Here is a 25,000-nt window from a genome sequence, read left to right on the forward strand (position 1 = left end):
ATGATTTCTCCTATAGGTTCCTGTTCCTGTGCGCCGTGCCAGCGCATCAGGGAAATCAGCAAGGAGAATGGCACGCTTAAGAATATCAAATGGAACACCAGAGTATAGTTAGAATTACACGTTGTAAATCTGTTACATTCATGTACTTTACCGAAGTAAAACACCATGTGTGCTTTCGCTTGACCCACGTAAATGTTTAATGCATTAGTCAACCTTTTAGTATTCTGGGCACACCCCTTCGTCAAACATCAGGCATTGCTGGCCTGCCAGTTGGTTTACAAAGCTTCCTTTCTCCTTGAAGCAATCTGGCTGCACTATTACATTGTGAATTAAACTGCCAGCTCAGTTAACATTGTAGGCTCAGGCAGGAAATATATAACATATCCAGGAGGACCCATGGGGAAACTGCTGTTTGTTTTGACTAATGAAGGCAGAAAAAATATTTCTCAGTTTTAGTTTACGTAATATTCTAAATGAGCATATGGACACTGTTCCTTTTTAACTACTGAGCTCTAGGGCATAACTTCTGTCTTTCTTCACATCGCCACCTGTGTTGTAATGCTGAAGTTGAATGTACAGTCAATGAAGCATATTTTAAAAATTGCACTTCTTCAGTCTGTCCTAGGAAAAAGCTCCTCTAGACAGCATTGCTCCTGGAGTTTACAATAATTGCATATTTAATACAGTGCAGGCTTACCAGGGAGCGGGTTGCTAGTCATCAGTTAGTTAAACTATCTCTTGCTAGAATTGTTGATCCAAGTAAGTAGAGTCCTTGGCACAGCCTGAGAATACTTTTGCACAGAAGGAAATAATGTACTGTGTTGTGAGCAAAATATCCCATCTGCTGTACTGGAGAACAGAGGCCACTGCTCGTGGTTCTAATGCTGGTCCTTCACGTGTAAAGTATAAAAAGCCCACGGCTCGGGGACGTATATAACCCCCGGGTATTTTTTTCTCAAGATCTTGTCGTTCCACAAACAAGCCACCCAGACTGTGATGAGTGCGAGGGTGATGCAGAAGGTGTAGAAAAGAAAGAGCCCATTGCTGTCCAGGACGAAGCCTTTGCGCTTCTGGTGCATTATAATAGCCATCATCGCGAAGAACGTGAAAATGTACAGGATGAAAATCTGACCCTCCGTTACAAGGTACCTGGAAAACAAGGCAAATAGATCACAGTGAGCTACATCTACAATATGTGAAATAACCACTTGCAACCACTTGTGCGACATCATTATTAGCACAACCAATGAGATGCCAGAAGTTGTGCAAAAGTAGGTCATCGTTTATCATTCATGAGCAAAATTCTGGTACCCTCACATTCCACAGTGCTGGATGGTAGAGAAAAGCAATAGCTGGAACCTGTTTTAAAAGTCAAGAAGTTCTATCATTTTTATTTCATGATATGATGCCAATATCTCAAAGGCTGTTGTGTTGATTACTATACAGTATACTGCTGTGATATATGCCAGACATTAAATCAGACTTTCTGCCCCACCCCCCCCCCCCCCCCCCCCCCCCATCCCCTATAATCCGCAGACACAGAAATGATCAATTTGAAAACATTAAGCTTTTTTTAAAAGACACGTAAATGAATCTACGGTAAAGCAAACTGCTTACAATGAATTATTCATCTCATGTATGATCAGTTTTAGCCATGGCATGGTACAGGAGACTTTCACATTTTATAAGTTTTTCTTCATGTCTCCATCCTCCCCTCCATTACCTCTGGGGGGGCAGCAAGCTCCCCTCCCTGTCAGGGAGGGTTACAGTGCCCCCTCCCACAACTAGATTTACTCACCAGTAATAGAGGCCACTTGGTCCCACAAGAAGCCAGACAAAGGCATTGCTTTCCTTTCCTTAGCGTGAGTGAAGCACCCGGTGAAGTATAGGAATAGTATCAAGAAAAACGGAATGTACCTGCCGTAGAAAAAGCTCCTGTTAAACTGGGTAGCACTCGTTTTATAAGGGAACGTTGAGCATTAAAGAGACCATTTATAACGAGAACAATCATACTGAGAATTCCCAAAACATTTTAATGAACACAAACAGCCATATTACGAAATAAGCCATGGTAATGTCTAATGGGAAAAGTTAAACAAAAAAAAATTGATGGAATCCCCCACCAGATGAATGCTAGCTCCCATCACAAATGTTATTATGCAGACATAGACCACCGACCTCGGCAGCGTTTTCGGAGATCTTTCGATAAGCTGGGATTTGAAGAGAGAAAAAAACAAAGACAATCACTACTTCAATGAACAGTCCTTTATTACTCACAAAGATTACCTTTTCAAGTGGCATAAAAGTTTCAGGAATATCAGATTGTAAATAGTCGCAAAAACAAATCTTTAATTATGAATAACTTAATAACATTTGTTTTTTTATAAAAAGGTGGTAAATTATCTGACATACACAAATGCGAAACTGAGTTTTAGCACTACAACTTCAAACATGGGTGCATGCAGTCAAGAATTTACAGAGCAAGAGTATCTCATTCTAAATTGTTTCAGATTTTCAGGGTACCAGTTACCTTGAGCAGAAGAAAAGGGGTGATGACGTTGTAAGCCATATGAAAGTAATCACCAGCACTGGGCTTGTTCAATGGGAACCACTCCAGCGGCAGAATGATCTGAAAATATCCCCACAAATGAAACACAAGTAAGATAAAGCAGCTGTGGAGAACAAGTAAGATGCTGACATTCCAAATACAGGATCAACAGCACTAAACACTAACCCTGCTCCCAAAAGAACCATGGCACCAGATCTGTCCTGCATCACTGAACCTAACACATATTGAGCAAAGGGCTTCCCAGGCTGCTTTGCAAACACTCTGGGCTAGATTAGTTGAGCTTTAAAGGGCATTGAATAATGCCAGCAGTACCTCCAGTGCTGTATGCATGTGGTAGAATGAAAACACTGAAATGGAGCACAATCTTTGTTACAGAAAACAGTGTTGTACTGGGCTTGTCCTGCCTGTCCAGACTCACCATTACGATTGGGCGCCCAAAATCCAGCAGCCAGTTCTGCACAGTGAAGTAAAACCACAGGTCCAGGTGGAACTGGGGCTTCTTACTGGATGACTCTGACTCACGTGACCCGTGTCTGCTGGGGGGGGAATCCCCTTTTGCAAGCAGTTTGAAGACATGATTAGAACTGATTAGGCAGGCAGCCTGAAAACCGCCCCTTTTATTAAACACAGGTTGTCAATTAAAAGCTGTTTCCTTAATGAATGTTTCTGTACTACTTTAAACAGACACGTGGTCCCTCTCCGCAGCAGGGGAAGATCCTAACTTCAAGACTTTTCTGTTGCTGTGCTTACGGAAAGCTGTGTCGGCGTGTTTGCATTGTGAGTAATGGTAGTTCATTTTGTCAAACCTTTGGTGAAAAACAGATCCTTGGAACATCACGGGGTTCTGCCGTTTCCGCATACTGGCTTCCATCTCCCCTCTTGAAGAATAAATATCCCTCCCCACAACACGTCATCACTAGACAGGCTCAGCAAGATAACTTCTCTCGATCCTGAAAAAAAACACACAAAGCAATTTACCAGCACCCACGTAGTGTACTAGTGTACTGTAGTTAGTATACTGTTGTATCAGCGTGCAGTTAATTGGTGAGCCCCTCTGCTTCCACTCCACTCGCCGTGTTTACAAAGTGTAGCTGCTATTCTGACCCTAGATGCAACGTAGATTGACTCATTCGGTTACAGCGCTGTAACATTAAAAGCAGTTTCCCTTACACCTCAATATGCTTTTAAATAAACGTCTTGGATAAGCAATCTTCTGCCTTTCTCTAAGATTAACCCCGGCGATGCTGTAGTGTGAGAGGTCTCAGCGATGCCTGGGTCCGCCGCATTGCCCTGGTGTAGTGTGTGTTTGTGCACTGAAAAAATAAATCGACAGATTTCCAGCAACACAGTTTTTAAGGATTATCTCGAGAGTTTATCTCTGCAAATTGTGCGGCGGTTCCGTGAAATGATGCACGGGAAAACAGCAAGATAAATAAATGATGTGTCGCAATAAAGGCATGACCGTAAAAGTAACTCGATTCCTTGCATTTAACAATCCTGAAATATTGATATGTCCACGCTTTTAAAAGAAAAGGCCTGACTGACGTGTGGCACATTATAAAGCAATGTTACAGTTTAAACCGTGGTTTACCCCTGACGTAGGTTCTAATTTTCTTTATTGTACTATGCTAGGAAAACGATCCAGGACGGATACATCCAGATGATGAGAATAATAATATAACTTGGTAATGCGGGCTACTGATAGTTATTACAAAAAAAAAAAAAAAAGTCACAAATATAAGATTTAGAATTTCTCAACATTACTGCTCAAAATACTAATTTCTCTACACAGATGTACACCTGTAAGGTAACTGTATACTATTGTGTGTTGTGTTGGTTTTGTTTCATGGGATGCACAGTGCATACATTTCCAAGTATCATTGCGAGTGTACCTCAGGAATAATCTGCTGGACACACGTCACCCCCGCCTTTTTAAAGGTTATTAATCAAAGCTTTTACACATTTATCACAGAATGAGCCCTGACTGGCCGAGCTAAGGATACATTTTGTGAAGTATTTTGTAATGGGGTATGTTATGCTATGGATTTAAGGGGCGGTGGTGCCTTCCTTTGCTCTGTTTATGTAATTTGATGTAATACGTTTTTTTAAAATTATAACAAACCTCTTAACATTTTTTTTTTACTGAATACTTTACAATCCTGAATTGCTGCGCTGCTTGCTTTATAGAGTAAATTAAAATAAATAAAAAGGGTAAATCCGTATGCACAAGTTGTTGCATAATAATTAATATTATACTTTGTTTTTCTAAAAGTATTGTTTCTGGCATATCACTCGCTATTTTTTTTATCTCCCCAGTGTAGCTTATTCCTCGTTATACATAAACCCAAGTTTCTTCTGTCTTTTATGTTATTTCGAGAGACAATGTTTCTGCCATAAACCCAATAACATTGGCTTCAGAAGACTAAACGTGCTGTGAAGGAACGTTTGCACCGGATCATTACAGTCTACGTTTATTGATCCTTTAAATGTGACAAAGGGAACGGGAGTGTAAGTCTACTGAAAATCGGTATTTTTACAAACATTATATCATAACCAAAATATATTATACTTTACAGACATTATATATTAACCAAAATGGCCACTTATCGTAAACTGATGAATAAAGCAACCGGTCGTGCTGAAAACAAAATAAACATTGTAGGCTTATTAAATGCACCCTGCAAACATTCACTTCCAGAGAAATTAACACTCATTACACTATTTCAGTAACCGAGGCTGCTTCCGTTTCGCTACCCAGCAGCATTGTGTGCAACGTTAATAAAGACACTAGTCCGGACACATTTGTCGACACTCAGTTTTCTGATCGGAAGACTTTTTAGTTGGAATGCAAACGGGTCCTGTAGTTCATCCTGTGTGAAAGGTGCACAGACAACATTTATTCAGAAACTGAGTGATGAAAAACACTTTAAAATACTCAAAATATGGACTGGATATTCTGCAGTGAAGGGTTAAGAATTGTAACTTTACCTGTGTACGAAGCGAAATGTCGGGTTGTTTACTTCAACCTGCCTGGAATATGTTGTCAGTTCTAAACTGTTTTGAAAAGTAAAACAAAAATAAGATGAGTTGGTAAACAACAGACGTGTTTATTTATTATTATTATTATTATTATTATTATTATTATTATTATTATTATTATTATTATTATTATTATTATTATTATTATTTTATCTATATATATATATTTATTATTTTATTTGGGTGGTGACTTATTAGCCAGCGCAATGTTTCGCTTCAAAGACAAGTGTTTTGTGTGAATGGCGAGTCTTGTTTTGTAAATTTAATGGGAGGCTGGTCGTTGAACGGCGAAGCTTCTGGGCGATTTGTGCGAAACAAGACAATTAAGAAGCAGCCAGGGCGGGAGTGGATGGATTCGTTGGCCGGGTACGTGTACAAAGCGGCGAGCGAAGGGCGAGTGCTGACTTTAGCTGCCCTGCTGCTCAATCACTGTGAAGGGGAGACACGGTACCTGCTCAGCTATGTGACCGAGCACGGGGGTCAGCGGTCCACCCCGCTCATCATTGCGGCGAGAAACGGGCATGCAAAGGTTGTTCGCTTGCTGCTGGAACACTACCGGGTCGATACAGAGCAAACCGGTACTGTGAGATTTGATGGGTAAGTTGGTGCCTTGCTGTTCTTGTCTTCCCCGCACTGTGTTCAGCGAGTTAAATATTACAGCGTTTGTTGATTTTACTGTACAGCATACGCCATTGTACACTTTAGTGTCTAGATAGCTTTAAAAAAAAATCGGCCGAGACAAAATACTCTACACTAAATTGTTTGCGACGAGCTACACAGTGCATAACTTGGATAGTTGCATAAATTGTTCACATACCAATTCCCCACAAACATAATATAGAAACTATACACACAATACAAAAATATATAGATCTTAATTGATTTTGGACTGTTAAGAGTCATATACTGCACTTCTAAAAGTTTTTATTTTGGTATTAAAGTTTGCTTAAATGTTTGCTGAGATTGATCTGAAGTTACAGTAAGAGGACTTTGTTCAATCTTACACTATATACAATCAGAGCTTTCAGTTTAGCCAAAATGTACTTCCCGGCAATGGAACGCCATTTCACCTGCAATTCAAGCATCTTTATTCTGCTAAATCCCCCAGATATTTAAATTGTATATGCTTGTTGTACTGTATACTCAATATACATTGACATTAAGTTAGTGACTATACATGATCGTGGTGTCAAGGTCAGTAACAGCCCTGTATAAGATGGGCCTGCTTTGGGGAGAAAACTTACAACATCTCTACAATATAGTCTGTGTTTTGACATTGCAGATACGTTATTGATGGGGCCACTGCTCTGTGGTGTGCAGCAGGCGCTGGACATTTCGAGGTTGTCCGTTTGCTGGTCACTCAGCATGCAAATGTGAACCACACCACTGTGACCAACTCCACGCCTCTGCGGGCAGCCTGCTTCGACGGCAGACTGGATATTGTTAAGTACCTGGTGGAGAACCACGCAAACATCAGCATTGCCAACAAGTATGACAACACCTGCCTTATGATCGCATCCTACAAGGGCCACACGGACGTGGTGAAGTACCTGCTTGAGCAGAAAGCCGACCCCAATGCGAAAGCCCACTGCGGAGCTACTGCCTTGCATTTCGCAGCGGAGGCCGGCCACCTGGAGATAGTGAAGGAGCTGGTCAGATGGAAAGCTGCTATGGTGGTCAATGGTCATGGAATGACTCCCTTCAAAGTGGCGGCTGAAAGCTGCAAAGCCGATGTGGTTGAACTTCTTCTGTCTCACGTGGACTGCGACCGGAAAAGCCGCATCGAAGCTTTAGAGCTACTGGGCGCCTCTTTCGCCAATGACCGAGAAAACTATGACATTCTGAAAACGTATCACTATTTGTACCTGGCAATGTTGGAGCGATATAGAGATCCCGGCAACGTTATAGAGAAAGACGTCCTTCCTCCAATAGACGCCTATGGCAGTCGCACTGAGTGCAGGACTCTGAGCGATCTAGAGGTGTTGAGGCAGGACCGGGATGCCCTTCATATGGAAGGATTGATAGTCCGTGAACGGATTTTGGGAGCAGACAACATCGATGTTTCTCATCCTATTATTTACAGGGGAGCTGTGTATGCAGATAACATGGAGTTTGATAAGTGCATCAAGTTATGGCTTCATGCACTGGAGCTCAGACAGAAGGGCAGCAAGAATACTCACAAAGACTTGCTTCGGTTCGCCCAGGTCTTCTCCCAAATGATCCATTTGAATGAGCCAGTGAAAGCGAAGGATATAGAGAACGTGTTGAAATGCAGTGTGGTGGAGATCGAGAGAGAAATGTCGCGAATGAAAATAATTCAGGAAAGCGATATCCACGCGGCCACAGACAACTACGAGTCCAACGTTTTCACCTTCCTCTATCTCGTCTGCATCTCCACCAAAACTCAGTGCAACGAAGAGGAGCGAGCTCGAGTCAATAAGCAGATCTACAACTTGATTCAGCTGGATCCCCGGTCCAAGGAAGGGTCCACGTTGCTGCACCTCGCCATTAACCCCAATACGCCTGTAGATGATTTCCACACCAATGACGTGTGTAGTTTTCCCAATGCCCTGGTCACCAAGCTGCTGATCAGCTGTGGCGCTCAAGTGAATGCCGTGGATAACGAGGGGAACAGCCCTCTTCACATCATCGTGCAATACAACAGACCCATTAGCGATTTCCTGACCTTGCATGCCATTATCATCAGCTTGGTGGAGGCAGGGGCTCACACAGACATGACCAACAAACAGAAAAAGACCCCCCTAGATAAAAGTACTACTGGGGTGTCTGAGATCCTACTCAAAACTCAAATGAAGATGAGCCTTAAGTGCCTGGCAGCCAGAGCTGTGCAGCAGCATGAAATCAATTACAAAAACCAGATTCCTAAAACTCTGGAAGAATTTGTAGAGTTTCATTAAAGGTTCAGATCTTTTATTGTTTGTAACAACGGTGCTGGGGAAAGTAAGAGTTGAATTAAAAAGAAAAAAAATTAAAAATTTGATTCTTTTAAGGATACAGTTCTGTAGGTTTTTTTAAAATATTTGAACTTCAGCGAAGGTTGACAATAACAGATATGTTGCAGACTTTAAACCATAAGACATTTTCAGTTCTAGAAAGTGGCTCTCCTGATTTTAAAATATTATACATTCATTATTTTGGTTTTACTTTTATGTTGCAGGATAGCATTATGGAAGTCTGGGTTTTTGTGTTTTTCCCAGATTCCGTGCAGGAACATAGAGTTGAACTCATTAATATTTTTAATGACAGTATTCCTTTTGTTGAACTGCTTCCAAGGGTGATATTGGAGACGAGTTTCTCATTCTACTCTGTCATCTGTATTTAGGTATAATGTATAAAGCGGTATAATGTAAAATCACTTCTTAGTGTGGTGGGGAATATTCATTTTAAAAATAAACATGCATATTGAAATAAAAGAAATATCAGTTTGGATAATTACACAGCCACAACCTTTTGATAATGTATGTAATACACAAATATATTGTGCATACACAAATTGTCTATAAAAGAAGCATGACTTGCTATATACAGAAACATTTTATTTTTTAAAGATCAGAACCAGATTATTTTTAGTTCAGCAAGCAGTTTCTTCAGTTCAGTAGCGGTTTAAAGTTTAGCGCAGTCTGTTCATGCAAATACTGGTCCTGCAAGCCATACTGACATTGGTCTGGTATGGAGATGCATGCTAAGATCCTTTTTATTGGGGTTTAATGTAGTTGGGCACCAAAGAATAATAGCCTTGGAGGTAACATTATGTCTGAGATTTCTGAGTGTAAGCTTAAAACTCTGTCCACTTTGCTTTTTAGTATATTTCTTTACGCATGGGTAAAAAGGACTTTCAAATGAAATAGGAATTATTTATGATCTGTGCAGCAGTAGATAGTTGTTTTTTGTTTTCTAACAGTAGAGACAGCCCATACTATATTCTGGAGTACATGCTTTTAAAATCACTTCTTATGAAATCAACATGCTGTATTGCCCAGTCCTGAGCTATGAGTCTGTAAAGTAGTGGAACTGTTCTCCGAGGCACTCTTTAAGATACTAAAGAAATACATATATAACACAAAGCCACTCATGTAGCAGAGGGAGTCACCATGCTGCTTCCCTTGTTGAGTTCTGATCCTGTGTGAATGCTTTTTGTTAGAATGCATGCTAATCCCTGAAATTTTTTACGTCTTTTCAGTTTTTTTTTTTTTTTTTTTTTCCCAGTACATTTGTTACCACGCTGACCTGGGCATGTCTGCACAAAATTCAAATGCAAGCATGTGGTCGGTGCAGTAACAGAATGATGTTTTAATAGATGCACATTCACAGAGAATTATGTTGAAGAAGACAATGTTTTTTTGTGGTATGAAAATGCAGCCAGTAAAGCAGCCTGTTGGTGTGGGTTCTGTGCCAATCAAGCATCTGTAATTTGCCATAATACATAGTCCATTACCAGACAGTATCTTCCTTTGATAACAGAAATGCTGCAGCTGAATGACTGGTTGATTGGAAATACTTTTTTAAAATTCTTATCTGTAACTGCAAAGTAATTTATAATGCAGGTGTGTGACAAAGAAAGTAGTTTAATTGATTACAGTAGGTGAAAGTACATGCAAGGAGTTCAGTCCAGGCATCTGCATTGAGTACACCAGTTTGTGTTTTTTTTAATTTACTGCTATAGGGAACAGCATTGAGGGAGCCTTAAGGTGGGATTTGTATTCAATAATAGGAAAAAATATCCATCTGTATTGCCATTGACTATTAACCCATGTGTAGCTGCATGTCTTCCCACCTACATCACATTATATATGCAACAGGTATGATATGAGTGAGGAAACATACAATGGCTTTGTGTAATTGGAGACGTATAGTGGTGGATTTACAAGGCAAAACACATCAACATATTCAATAACACTCCACGTTACATCAGGTTGACTTTCATACAGAAACACCTGCCTATACGCACTCGCTCCCTTCCTTACTGCTTACTGTTTCAGTGTGATGCTTTTATTTTTTTTTAATTTGCAATAGCAAATGATGCCTGAATGCAAAAAAAAAGGATTGAATTGTATGTGAAAAAATTAAACCAAGTACCCTTTTGAATTGTTTTTATCTGTATTCTCTCATGATTACTGTACTCTAATTTTTTTAGTTTTTTGCAACACATGCCTGTCTGACAGGCAGAGGGCATTGTATTTTCACCCTGTTCATTGCATTATTTTCCAATGAAAACATCTGTGTGTTTTGAAGTTATTTTTAAGCCTATAATTATTAAAATCTCAGAAAGTTTGTAACCTTAATATCTGATTACAGAATGTGGAAAAAAAAACCCTTATAAAAGTTTGCCATAATGAAAGCATAGTAAGATAAGGGTAAGCATTGTAAAGAATAGCAAGGTATGGTAAAGCATATTAATAAATCTGAGTAAAAAATGGTAAATGCGTAGCATAACCATGGGAGAAGCATGAGAGAACTGCAAAAATACTTTGGAAAACTTTTATACGGGTGGAAAAGTATTTTATTTTCATAATGGATGTATTTTGTGCTGAATAAAACACCAGTATGATTTAAATTGAAGATGTTTTGGTCTAAACCTTTGTGACATTTTTCATTTTAATGATATTTCAACTGCTGTAGCGATCGACATTATTTTCCATTATTGTAGAAGGCTAGAACCACAAGTGAAGGGTTGACATCGTACAGTCATTTAAAATGTCGTGTGTGGTGGCAATATTTAGAAACTGGGCTGAAACTTTTCCAACTTTGATCTTTGTATTTATTTATTTTACACATAACAGATGCTGCTGTGCCCAAAGCCACAGCAATGCTGGCCTCATACTGGATAATGTTATGTTGTAAAATTTTACAAAACAAGAATCTTGGCACAAGTAAAGAGACAGGATTTTATTCTGATTCATTAACATATATACACACACTGGAGACAATTGATATTTTTAACCTTGGCACGTTTTCCTTCAGGTTGCTGTGAGTACAGTAAAGTCAACTACATTTTTCAATTTTAATGCCCATTACTTCTGTGAAATGACATTCTGTACTGTGTGTGTTGCGTGCTGTCATATGCCACATATAGAAGTATAGACAAATATAAATGTGCACTGGAGTCCATAAATGATGGATGTTAATTTTCTGGTTACCAGTGGCTTGCATTACAAATAAAACAGCTGTAACTAAGCCACTTAATCTTAGCAAACCTGCCCAGGAAGAACACGCTATTAGAAACACTGACTAATAGCAGCTGGGACATTTAAAACTAATGGAGTGTCTTATAGTGAAAAAACCTCACACTTTTTACATTGTGTCAGATATCAATCAAATAAAAAATGTGATCTATATAAACCTGGCAAAACTGCTCAACAGAATCCTATTCATGAAATCAGCAGAGTACTGTAATCACAATTTGCATTCCTTTGCTAGAACAGTTTAATTTCCATTGCTGTAGCACAAAACTTTTTGTGAATCAAATGTTTTAGGAAGGAGTACAAACATGATTAAGATGCCGGCACTGTCGTTTGGAAGTGCCTGCTACTGTTAATATATATGTACAGAATTTCACCGGAAATAAGCTGTTACTTCAGCTACCAACACATGCAACCGTGTTGCACTTTGGAAATGGAGATTACCAAGCAGTTTGTTACAAGTTCCGAATTATATCTGAGCTGAGTGTTGCTAAAACAAAACAACAAAAAACCAATGTCTGTACTGTTGCTGCAGGGCAATGCCACGATCAGTCCCTGCTGAATACACTGAGATACATGACTAGGAAAGGAATGGGAGGCTATTTACAAATTTCAAGTTTTTGTTTTTACAAGACAAAGTGCATTATAGAATAATGTTTATGTAATTTGAGAACCATTCAAAAGAATACTTGTTACATATTATACTTGCTACAGTATAAAGCTTTGTGAAATAGAAACAGGAGTCATATTAAAACAGGGAAAACACTTAACTTTAAAAAACTTTTTTTTTTTTTTTTTTTTTTTTTTTTTTTTTATCTGAGATCAAAGCCTTTTGAAGAAGGGTTAGAAGAAACCTGAGTAATTCATACCAGCCAAATCACTTGTATGACTGAAGCTCAGTTAGCTGGTTAATCAAAATAATCGTGACCCTTTCTAATTCTTTACTCTAAATCATCATTCTGCTGCGTTTCCAGCTGCACCATGAGATCACGCTGGGAAAGCAGATCGAATGGAGGCTCGCACCAGTACCGTCTGCATTCTACAGTTCGGAGGTTAATCGTGTTTGACTCTGCAATGGGATGTTACACAGAAGACTTAAGATACTTTAACATGGTCTTCCCTTGCCTGTTTCTGGTAACTCCTTGCTTTTTCAACATCAGTCAAAAATGAAATAAAAATTCCAGCACATCATCAAAACGATATTGATTTCTGCCAGCTTGATCTGGGACTGCTGCCCATGAAGCGAGCAGAACTGATCTCAAACCGATCCTCGTGACAGATGGAAACAGCTTAGGAAACAAATTACATCTTTCTTTATGGTGACCACTTCTCATTCGTAAATCAGCACACTCGTGTAGGGTATGCTTTTCACTGTGACTGATTCTCAAAGGGCGCCAGCACCCAAGCAGGTTAATGTCGGAGGTGATCTCTTGTTTTTTTTATTCCGGTTCCCCAGCAAAGCAAGACATTGTTTTCCCTTCTTTTACATGAGAGAACAAACGCACTTGCTAAGCTTGTTGTTTGTTTTAGATAGCAGTACCAAGGATGAAAAGGCAGAATGAAAACACTGGCTTCTAAATGTACAATTGTCAAGGTACAAGTACTCCCTTTTTTTCTTTTATTTTTTTTTTTTACAGAACAAAAAGAATCAGAACAAAAAAGTAATAAATAATTCATCCTAAAAAAAAAAAGAAAGCAGCAAAAAAAAAAAATTTAAAGACAGACGTTATCATGCAGATTTACTCTCCTCCAAAACTCATGGAGTCATTTGAAAATCTGCCCAGGGATTTGTATCACTCACCCAGCTGGTGTGCAGCTTCCACTATGGTCAAATGTGGGATTTGTTAACAAACCAAAACTATCAATCTGGAGTGACGCTTTTAAACTTGTACACCTTTCAGTTTAGATGAACTACTACCACCGATTTCTCAGCCAACACCCCTGCCATTTAAACTGCTAAGGCACCAGCTATAGAAGGCATCAAGCTATTTTTTCTTGGTTTATTTTTTCACTCTGCAGGCTGGTCATGGTTTTACCTGCTCACCCCAGTAGGAGGCGATGTTATGTTAAGTTTTAAAGACAAAGAGAAAGATTATAAACTGAAGCCATTCCTTTTCAGGGCCAGTTTCCTTGTGAAACGGGATTCCTGTTTAGTAAAGGCTTTGTCTTCGTGCGGGACGGAGAGAGATGCCAGTGCAGTCAGCGTCACCGACTCACACATGGCGATCCAGATTTCAATTTAAATAAAGCACGGTAGTCCTTAAACAATACAATGTAACACTGCTTTTTCATTACCATAAAAAAAGTGCTTCAATATTTTACAGAAAGTGAGTTTCAGGTGTCGTGCACGCCGCGTGTGTGCGTTATCTCTCCTCTAAGGCTTTTCCGTTCGGCTCCTGCTCCCCCTCCTCTTTCCTCTTGTGGCGTTCGCTCTGGAAGAACCCCAGCTGTGGAGCGGAAAAGGAACCTGATTTTGGTGTGAAACTGGTTTCAATGACATGTATTGATTTCTGCGTTATAACATTACCACCGCAGCATCTGAATAATATACAGTAGTTTGCATTCAGATCCGTCCATAAATTGCTTATGAATTACTGTCAGTGCATCTAACATGTGCCTCACCCCCACAACAGCCTTACCTTCCACAGCGCTAGAATCAGTAAAGCTAGAAGCAGCAACCCCCCTAACGTACTCCCGATAATGATCCAGATGGGTATGACGTAATCGTCCTCTTTCGTAATCTCCAGGATTATCTGAAAAAGAAACAGAACATTTCACGTGATTAGACCCCGTCACAGGGACTGAAGAATCCCAGGTCCCTGGCATGAGGACAGCTGGCATCCCTGAGGGTACAACACGCCCTCTCCTGGGTGGTATTGCCCTCCCCTCCCCCTATAGAGTACAGCACTCTTAGCCAGTCAGTCCCCTGCCACACAACTGTAATACAACAAGGCAATGCAGCGTGTGTTCAGCAGAGTTCCAGCTAGAGAGAAACTCCAGAGAATCTAACAGGGCTGTTTCATGGACCATTGAAAATGACTACAGGTGCAATAAGAAAAGGCAGTGAAGCTGCATGTGAGTCACAAATGAGGTCACAAGGATACACACAGCCACTCCTTGTTTAAAAGGATCAGTGTGACATAACCAGGCCTGAAGGTGGCAGCACAGTACTTTTCTGTAGAATAAAATGAAGGTTGTCCAGCTTAGGTACATTTGCTCCTGAAGTTTTCAGGATATTCGTTTGGCATTACATAGAAGAGCAGAAAGCAAACAGGACTTTCTTGACATGCTCCTCTAAACACCGGTTCTATAAACTGACAAATAGCCATGCTTCTGCAGTAACGTGCAGCAGTAGGAGGTTATATCGGTTCTGTTTCACATTGGGAAGCAATGACTCAGGAATCTGTGTCAACAGTACTCACATGACGAACAGACTTATCTTCTCGTAGGAACATTGGACTGGACGCCTCCAACGCTATACTGGCGATAGTAACAAGTGCCAGTGATTTAAATTTAACCTGAGAAAATCAAAATAAAAACACGTCATGTATACCACTTTTTCCAAGATAACAATTCACGTTTTAAAGTTGAATTGAAATATGCATTATCGATTACAATCAGATGCTAAGTAAGCTGCATGGACCTGCAAATCCATATTCAGGATTTGTGCTTCCTGCAGTGGCTCCAGTCAGCCGTTAGAGGGCGATCTCTCCCCTCTATACTCACTGTCTTCAGAGAATCTGTCCTCAGCACGCCGCTGATGTGAACGTTGAGTTGCTTATAAGGTTGAAGATTCACTCTGCACGTCACAGGAATGGTGACAGCGTTACTGTGATTCTGTTGGGAAACAGTTACAAAACATGAGCTGAATGCAACTGAATACAGTCAACTTACTGTACAGTATATGCATTGATATTCCTTTTCATGCAGCCAGTGATAGATCACGATTTTTAATCGATTAATCAATCGGATTAAAAAAGGAACATGGTTTCTTTATCTAAGTTATTATATACTTGTAAGCGAGCTATTATTTGAAGATTTGAGTTTACCAGCTGTGGATAATGCGACAGGTCTTCTGAGTAGGTCCGCTTGTGTGCTATCGAATTAGGAGCTGTGCAAAATGTGCCTTCTTTCTAAAAGCAATGAACAATCATTATAATAAATAGCTCAGACAGATACACATGTTCATTATACATTAGAAGAATAATAATGGCTATATTTACAGGTACTAAAATAAAAGTGACATTCACTCAGTTGTACCTTTGACTCTACCAGCAGATTTAGTTTGAATTCCTTTAAAGGCAGGTTCAGTAAGTAACCAGTGCTTCAGTTTCCCTACAAATGGTCTCCTTGCTCTTTTTATCCAGTTGATGTCCTCTGAAGAATCTGTAAGTCATATCTGTACAGTCAACATACGCACCTGATCAATGTAGAAATCGATCAACTCCAGAAGCCGGTTGCCACTTTTTGTAACTCCAGGGATTTCGATATTCAATAGCAGATTTAGCACAGGGAAAAAGCCTAAATTTTGTATCTGTAATTGAAACCATAAATACATCAAATGTAGTTTCACACACAAATGTAGTCCCAGCGGCACAAGCCTATGGTATGTTTAGTCTCAGTCTAAATATAGAATAGAACGGTCCTTTGAAAGCAAAAATCCAGGAGGACAATTGAAACTGTCATTCAGTGCTAATCTTCAGAACCAACAATTCCACCTGTGGAATTCAAAGTATCTGTACATATTGGTTTATCTGTCCGTCTATCCATCTATCTATCCCATTAAAGGACAACAAGAAGCTGTCATTACCTGGAATGTGAAGTTGAAAGGGGGGCTGATATGGTGGTGCTTTTCCAGGGAATTGCTTGCTTTGATCTCATAGTGAGTGAGGCTGGAGTCCCTGTGGAAGGGAGAGAAGCTGCTGTCATTGAAAGCAGCTCCCTTGTCTTGTAATACTGCCGCTGGATCAGGCAAAACAACAGAGGTTTACTCTGTTCACCACCCCCGTTTTAAAATTTCTCAGGCGTGCCCTTTCAGGATTTCTCCATTGCTGGTATTTTATGAATAGCTGGTATATTCATCTTAGAGTGCTGGTGTATTTTTCAAATATACTTTCAGATGTGCTTTGGAATTGGTTGCAGTGAAAAAATGTGATATGCTTTTGGGTTTCCTTTAACTGGATAACAGCATCAACATTTAAAATAACCTCACAGTGATTAGAGAATTCTAAGCAGTAAATTGAAAGTGTGTGCAGTAAAAAACATACCTTGTAAACAGAAGCTCCGCTTCATACTTTAATTGATGAAAAATAGCATTTGAATTATCATGGATGGTCATTGCATCTTCTTCTCCATCACTGAGAAAAATAAACAGAACCGTTTAGAACTTGCAAGCCCTTGAATTGTGCGAGAAGCAGGCTTCTTTTACATAGATTCCCCATGAACGTGCTCTCATTTACATCTACTTCTAATGGGATTTTTGCAGAATTTACTGCACCACCAAGTGGTACAATGTTGTAACTGCACAATGATTTTAAAAGGAAAGTCAAATCATATTTCCCTGAATTCCCTTAATCAATACTACATGTTTGATTAATTATCTACTTCTAAAGTGCAACAACACATGGTTTTATTAAATACCTTTCCTACTATCTTAAACAACATATACTTCTATCAGCACATAAACTATTGTCCCGCATAAATGACTGGCCACAGAAGAGCCAGCTCATGGTCAATTCAAGTTGAAGGGGTTTGTTACAAAAAAAAAGGAAATGTGGAAAGTCTCATTAATAGCAATTTACTTATATTAACTTATGTAGTAAATCATATACTCGTTTATAATGAACCATTTCTCTATTCTGATGAGCTCTGGAATAGAGATCCACAGTTTCAATCTGATGTTATTAAAGATTAAAATTAATTGTTAAATTGTACAGTCAGGAAGCTGCAGTACAGTAGACAACCCTACTCCAGCTGGATAAGTAACATCTTTAAGCGACATTCAGCTTGTTAAAGTTTAAACAGTGCTCAAGTAGAGCTGTCGAGGTGTCAAACTGAGATAAGGAATAAGTAATGACAGAGAGACAACCTGTTGGCAGACAGGACGATCTGCACATGATCCAGGAAAACAGACCTGCTGAACTCAAACTCCAGACGGAAAGCTACCTGCGGAGAGGGGAGAGCACAAGGCTTCAGACAGCAGGCACCGGACCCATTTACAGTTGTGTTAGTGGCGGTGCAGTGCCTGACCCGGGACACGGTATAACCCAGGCAGGGACAGTTTAATCAACACTGTGACCATGGGGAGTTTCTGGTTTTTAATACAGTAAACTAACCCTTCTTGACTCTCTGTTTAAAGACCAGCTGACCATCAAGATCTTTCTCTGCAAGCCTGTTTCAACTTGGAGACAGACTGAAGATCCCTCTCTGTTTGTGTGCAGGGATGGTTTATATTTAGCTACTGCCACAACACAGCATGTCCCGGGGCATCACGTTTTATATTCAGATCTGCAGACAGTTAGAGAGGTTTTTTGATTCCATGTCTAGACAGCGTCGCCAGAGACCAAAGTCCCAGAGGTGCACAAAAACATGCATCACACTCACAGCACAATTCTATAATTGTACTGCATTGGTATTTCTCACACTTCTGGGATGTTTTACAGTTACACTGTATACACTGTTGCATTATATTTCTCATTAGTCTCTTCACACGACTGCTTGCTGGATTGTCACAATAACCGTGACTATTTTGGCTACAATCGCACATGTTTTTAATTTGTGATTTTTGCACTGCAAACACTGCCACCTGGTGGCTACATCTTTGTCTTTTCTGGGACCTTTTTGGAAATAATCTAAAAGTGCCAATCAGAGGTTAATTCCAAATGTGGAGGAAATGTTCACAAATTCTATTACTGAGATGTATTTGTCGGTTACTCGTTTATTTTGCCTCTTTTTTGAGTAGGAGTGTTAATTCCAGCTTCTGGTGAGATCCCAGGTAGGTTACCAAAGACTACAGTCTGTTTCCAGGCATTCATTGTCACCCCCTGTACTCCCCAGTGTAAAGTGAAGGGTTAATTAAGAGTAGCACCGAGTATGAGAAGCGTGATGCATTCTTCCTACCAGACAGCCATGGCCAGACTGTCATACTCTATAACCCACCCAGCTGAGCCGCGGGATCCAGTGGAGACACACACAGGCTCTGAGAAGCACTTCCAACAACAATAGAGGAGTGTCATAAATAGCAGGTTTCTAAAAACGCAGCTGCAATAACCTCAAGCTGCACAGATGATTGTAATATTAGGGAGCTTGCTGCGATCCAGACTTCCAGATTTCCATTTCCAGCATTAGCTTTGTCTTGGCTGGGCTCAGGCTGTCTGATGCCACGCAGATACATTCTTAGACCTCGTAGACCATTACAGAAGTGGCCTTCTGGGTCTCATTTCTTTAGAAAGAACAGCAATGCAGAAGAGCTGGCAAGCAGGAGTGTAGTGATAGGAGTGGGGGGGAGGGAATTATTTTCTGTGATGATTAATTAATGCTCTAAAAAGATAGGTCATATTAAGTTAACCACAGAGTAATCTGAAATAAATCACAATTCCCATGATAAATCTCCATTAAGTTCTGCTTCATCACATGAATTTCACTTGTGACCCAAGCTGGATTTGAACCCAACCCTCCTTGAATGAAAGGCTAATCCACAAACTCCCTGTTAGCCTGCTTCTACTAACAGAACAATCCCTTTTCTTTTTACTTCCCCTAAAAAAACAAAACAAGTATTTTACAAGCATGTTCATCCATTCCGTGGGGTTGAATTTATTCAGTCTGGACTCCAGAGAACGTTTAACTCAAAATATTCAGCCGTGCAAGCTTGGAATATTAAACTTAACAGAATGGGTGAAGTTCTTTCTCTTTTTAAGTCTGGAGTAGAAAAACAAACTCAAAGCACTGGATTTCTGTTTTTATATTAGAACGCTGCATGAACATAAGTCACAATGGAGTCCAGATGCCGCTAAACTGGATACAACTTTCGTTTTCACTGCAGACCCCACACGTTAATCTTATTGCATTATAACAAGCTAATTATGCCAAACTGTGTGATGATTTTGAAGAATAATGTTCACAGGCTGCATCATCAAGACTACACAACTTAGAAAAATAATCTCATATGTGATCAGAGCTGGATTTGAACCCAGGACTGTTATCTAGTACAATCTTTTTTTTTCCAATTAAGCAAGATTTTCCTTCCTTCCAGACAGGCTTGTCTCTGAGAACACATTTTATTTGTTATGTATTGCATGTGGTTAGCTTCTGTTATGGATAAACCCTTCAACTTCCAACATGAAGGCCTCTAAAGAAACACTAAGCTGTTTTCAATGATAATAGCTCAGTGATGAAATGAACTGCAGGTTTCAGATCCCAGCGGGGCCTCCAATACATTAGGACAGTGCACACAAATGAAAGAACTGTACCATTATGGCTTGAGATAAATTGAAAATAGGAAACGGTTTACATGACCCAACTTGACGAGCCTGATAGGTTTTCACATTTTTTCTAGAGGCTTATGCGAAAGTGTATTAACATAATTTGCTTCTAATTCCTTCCACTCATAGTGGTTGAAATGTGCAACAGTCTTCAGAATGTCTCACAGTTTTGTCACTTTGAGTGTCTGAGGAAACATCAGGAATCAACACAGTCTTGGAACAGGAGATTGATTGCCTTCTATCAGCACTATTCTGTAGCTGTTATCATATTCCACTAAGGAGCATAAATACTGTGCTTTTACATTGGTAGTAATGAAAAGTGCCTCTCCAGTTAATTAAAAAAAAAAAAACTTGAGCCAAGAATAATCCAATAGGCTAATTATTTACAAAGGTGCACATGCTTTTTAAATAATGAAACGGAGTGAAAACACACACAGAGACAATCTCTCTCTTCTTTAAGCTCTGCGTGGGAATTTGCTCGAGCCTGACTTACCTCTGCCTGGGATCTGAAGAAAGGGAGGCTGACATTGCACACTTTGTTGTGGTTCACATTGTCTTTGTTGCCGCACTCAATCTTGATGTCTGAGTTGTCCTGTCATGAAATGTGCACTCAGATTTATAAAATCAAAAGGAGAAAAAAAAAAATACAGGGCAATATAATTCTGTCTGATTAGTTTATGTTTTAACTTGTTACCACTTGCCTGTAAAAAATGTGACTTTCTATTGGAGCAACATAAGAAACGCTAACTAGCTGTATCGATACTGAAATTCAACCCTTTTTTAAGCTGTTTAAAAAGGTTTCATAAACTGTAAACTTGATTTTTTTTATCAGGGATGCACATAAGACTCCCATTGCATAGCAGTTTGATTCATTTCTGGTTTTACTATGAGTTTGATAATACACACCTGAGCTTGTTACCCATACACTGGGGATAATCAAGCACATATGGAAATCTGGAATGGGTGAATCTGCCATGCAATAGTAGTCTTATTTCCAGTTTAGTTAATCCAAAATATTTTTTTTCTTTTTAAACCCTTGCAGTCCTTAACAACCCTTGTGGTGTGTCTCGAAATTTGGCCACACTGTCCCTTCATAATCAAAGCTGCTGCTCTTTGAGTTACCTTAATGGTGAGGCTGGCGAAGTGCAAGTTGTGCGAGTAGGTGATGTTGAGCTGTGTGCTGTAGGCGTTCTCTCCTCTGTTTCTTAGCACTGCGTCCACGGCCAGCCTGCGCCTCCCACTCTGGATCACACGGCCAGACCCCAGCGCCATGGCGTGGTGGCCACACAAGGACTCGGGGGTCTGCAACACCATGTGGCAGTATTCTCTGGAGACCGGGCAGGGAAACCAACGTTAGGGCAGACAAGTTTTATTTCTCCAGTGCAGCTAGAACTGAACTGAAACCCTTTATGCAAGCTATTGTCTTTCTGTTTAGATAGTTCAGTTACATTGTCAGTTCTGTTCAATTTTTTGTTTGCTTGATACCAATAATTCTGCACTGTCTCCCCTTTTTCACTCTTGCTGAGATCCTCTGGTTCCAGACCCTGCAGATGTAAACTGGTTCAGACACTGTAGATAGGAACTCTGGTTCCAGACCAGGTAGATATAAACTCTGGTTCCAGACACTGTAGATAGGAACTCTGATTCCAGACACTGTAGATAGGAACTCTGATTCCAGACCCTGTAGATATGAACTCTGGTTCCAGACACTGTAGATATGAACTCTGGTTCCAGACACTGTAGATAGGAACTCTGGTTCCAGACACTGTAGATAGGAACTCTGGTTCCAGACCCTGTAGATATGAACTCTGGTTCCAGACCCTGTAGATGTGAACTCTGGTTCCAGACACTATAGATATTAACTCTGGTCCCAGACACTGTAGATATGAACTCTGGTTCCAGACCCTGTAGCTATGAATCAGCTCTTTACAGAGACTCTTCCCTATGTTCACTCACTTGGCGTCCGGGATGTCTGGTGTGCTGTGAATGGTCAGGTCAGGAATGCAGCGCTCATCCTCATCACAGCCGTTCCAGAAGGATAACTGCAGAGACCAAGGCATGGACATGTTGAACCGGGGTCCCTCCAGTCTGATGTCGGACCAGCTCTGCTCTACTCTGAGCTGCAGCATTACCTCTTTACAAAGGCGGTTAGCTGAGTCACAGATCCGTCTGGTAATGCTAGAGCTACACATTTTACACCACTGAGGCTGCTTATATAGAACCCTATTGATTACTTTATAAATGCACTACACCTGGAGGTGTATTAGAACAGATAGGAATCAATTAGAACCAATCATATCACTATTGATCATTAATAGGTCCAAAATGATATGAGCAGGTATGCTCTTCTGTGCATTAGTAGTTGATAGCTGTATTAAACTTTTTGGGTATACTTTTAGTAGTGTGGTTTTTATTCACCTGCTGCATTGTTTGAACTCTTAATTCATTTATTAATAAGTCAGGATTACATTTATTTTCCCCAAGGATAATCTGTAGAAGCAATGTTACTTACAGATGCCTTTACTACAGTTGGCCACCCATCATCAAGCACTGGCCCCTCATCAGGATACAGCATCCCATACTCCAGAGTGAAAACCACCGGCCGCATGTAGTCTGTGGTTTCCTGCAGAGTAATCGTGAGAGCACACTAAATACAGTCTAAGGGATGAAGGACATTCACAACGGGGCATGCACAGCGTGTTATAACAGTGCCATTAAAACTACCACCAAAACAGTACAAAACAGGGCAGATCCTTTTATTAATACACATGTGTATAAATAATTACTGGAATGATGATCTGATCAAATCAACATCAAATCCTGCCACATCTACAGATTAACTGGTAAATGTGTAGATTTACCAGCTCAGCGGTCAATGTATAAAATAACTGAGGAGATGGTAGGTAGGAGGTGAATTCAGAAATAAAGTAACATCAGGGAGCTTAATGGCAAATAAATAAATAAATAAATAAATAAAATTCTATTTCTATAAGATCTTTTAGGTACTGTACTTGGATAAATTAACTTCACTGCATCCCTTCTTGTATAATAATAATAATAATAATAATAATAATAAATGTATTTAGCAGAGACTATGTATTAATGTTTTGTCCCATATACAGACATGATTAGAAACAGATTTCTGGTTTTCTTTCTAAATATTTTTTCCCACTTGTCTTTCACTTTATGTAAAAAAAAAACCAAAACACTTTGCTGATTTTATTTTAAAATTGCCCACAGGACAAACATTAGGCTTGGTAATAATAACATCTCTTCAGCAAAACTCACGCCTCTACTAAGTTTGATTTACTGTTATTAAGTTGAACTCATTTACAAAAAAAGCATAACCTAAGTGAATGCATGTTTTGCATTTCAATGCCGGCAAAACATTATTTTGTATGGTGATTTGTTGTTGCCAGACAGTGATCGTGGACGTAGGTAAAACAAACTGTTTACTACCATCTCCTTAGTAATTTTATACATTTTATACTGAGCTGGTAAATCTACACATTTACTGGTTAATTTATAGATCTATCAATTTTACATGAATATATATATATATATATATATATATATATATATATATATATATATATATATATATATATACACACACACACACACACACATACACACACACACACACACACACAATTACCTGACAGCAGAATATTTAAAAAAATCTACTTACAAACACGTGGAAATAGATATGGTCACAGAGCTCTATGCCAGAAAGCACAGAGATGTTTTTGTGTAGATGTTTGTCATTTGTCTCATCTAAAATCGCCCTGGCCGCGTATCTCCGCTCATCGATAAAAGCGGTGTACTTCAGAGCTGGAAGAGATCAAATCTTTGTTTGTTTGCTACAATACCCTAGATGGAGGACTGAATCAAAATGCGTGCTAGCTGGTTCACTGTGAAGCCAACGTTGATTTGTATCTTGTATGTCCAGTACATTTTGGGTACCCAGATAAGGCTTCATTAACAGAGTATAACTAGTGGATCATTCAAGTAAAACATTAATTACATACATTTTTAATGGCCCGTCTAATTTGGGTTCTGTATGAAAAGGCATTTAAAATAAATACAGAACCGAAAAGCCCAGCTTTAATTGTTACAATTGCAAAAGCTATAACTGAATCCTGGCCTACACACAAACCACTGAATTTAACAACGTGGGGATTAATTAACCAGCAAAAATAAAACCTGACTTTGTGGTGGGAAGTAGGACCCACAAACTCTTAGAACAGATATCCAGCTGAAACAGATCCCTCGCCAAACACAAGGAATCCACAGAGAGCACATAGCAATTCTGCAATACAAATTGACTCCCTTGGTACTCTCGCTAACCATTTAAATGTTTTAATTAAGTCTGATTCAGAGAGGAGCTGCTAGTTTTGTGCTGGGGAAATACTGGGGGTCTGCTGTGACCTCTCAGGTTAATCCAAAGAACCTCTCAACAACATGTATTGCAAATAAGAAATACATCTCAACTCACCTACTTCCTGAGTCAGAAAGTGTGGTGTTTTGGTCGTTACGTTCAGACAGGCAATCGCAGCCATGCATGTGGCATCTTTTCCGTTCCGTTTGCAGTCCTTGTTGAAGATGTTCACTTTGGCCGGTTCGAACTTGATGGTGGCATGTATCTGGACAATGCTGCGGGACCTGCACACAGAGAAACAATGAAGAGAAGCCTCGATCATGTTACATTA

At 39.7% G+C, this 25,000-nt stretch overlaps 2 protein-coding genes and 1 pseudogene across 2 annotated transcripts; 1 reads left to right on the forward strand and 2 right to left on the reverse strand.

The window, feature by feature from the left end:
* Positions 1 to 6: 6 nt before the first annotated feature.
* LOC121304403 lies at positions 7 to 3,411 on the reverse strand (annotated as a pseudogene).
* A 2,335-nt stretch (positions 3,412 to 5,746) lies between these two features.
* On the forward strand, positions 5,747 to 11,165 carry LOC121304402 (protein fem-1 homolog B-like). The gene is made up of 2 exons (XM_041235524.1): positions 5,747 to 6,205; positions 6,891 to 11,165. Exons 1-2 carry the CDS (start codon positions 5,874 to 5,876, stop codon positions 8,524 to 8,526), a joined length of 1,968 nt encoding a protein of 655 aa, XP_041091458.1. The 5' UTR covers positions 5,747 to 5,873; the 3' UTR covers positions 8,527 to 11,165.
* A 1,461-nt stretch (positions 11,166 to 12,626) lies between these two features.
* Positions 12,627 to 24,991, reverse strand: LOC121304143 (integrin alpha-11-like). Its single transcript, XM_041235108.1, has 15 exons — positions 24,787 to 24,991; positions 23,980 to 24,122; positions 22,801 to 22,911; positions 22,245 to 22,330; positions 21,411 to 21,615; positions 20,782 to 20,880; positions 17,897 to 17,973; positions 17,076 to 17,165; positions 16,619 to 16,709; positions 16,229 to 16,342; positions 15,858 to 15,941; positions 15,535 to 15,645; positions 15,231 to 15,326; positions 14,448 to 14,561; positions 12,627 to 14,255 (listed from the first exon to the last, which is right to left on the reverse strand). The coding sequence occupies exons 1-15, from the start codon at positions 24,989 to 24,991 to the stop codon at positions 14,172 to 14,174; spliced, it is 1,710 nt and encodes a 569-aa protein (XP_041091042.1). The 3' UTR covers positions 12,627 to 14,171.
* Between the last annotated feature and the right edge of the window lie 9 nt (positions 24,992 to 25,000).

This window comes from Polyodon spathula, chromosome 37, assembly GCF_017654505.1.
Source record: "Polyodon spathula isolate WHYD16114869_AA chromosome 37, ASM1765450v1, whole genome shotgun sequence".
Taxonomy (NCBI): Eukaryota; Metazoa; Chordata; class Actinopteri; order Acipenseriformes; family Polyodontidae; genus Polyodon; species Polyodon spathula.

Excerpts from the sequence above, each read along its gene's own strand:
- LOC121304402 (XM_041235524.1), top strand. The coding sequence starts at position 5,874 with ATGGGAGGCTGGTCGTTGAACGGCGAAGCTTCTGGGCGATTTGTGCGA. Across the intron at positions 6,206-6,890 it reads GGTACTGTGAGATTTGATGG|ATACGTTATTGATGGGGCCA; the intron begins GTAAGTTGGTGC and ends TTGACATTGCAG.
- LOC121304143 (XM_041235108.1), bottom strand. The coding sequence starts at position 24,991 with ATGATCGAGGCTTCTCTTCATTGTTTCTCTGTGTGCAGGTCCCGCAGC. Across the intron at positions 22,912-23,979 it reads ATATCTATTTCCACGTGTTT|GAAACCACAGACTACATGCG; the intron begins GTAAGTAGATTT and ends ATTACTCTGCAG. Across the intron at positions 16,710-17,075 it reads GCGGAGCTTCTGTTTACAAG|GGACTCCAGCCTCACTCACT; the intron begins GTATGTTTTTTA and ends TCCCTTCCACAG.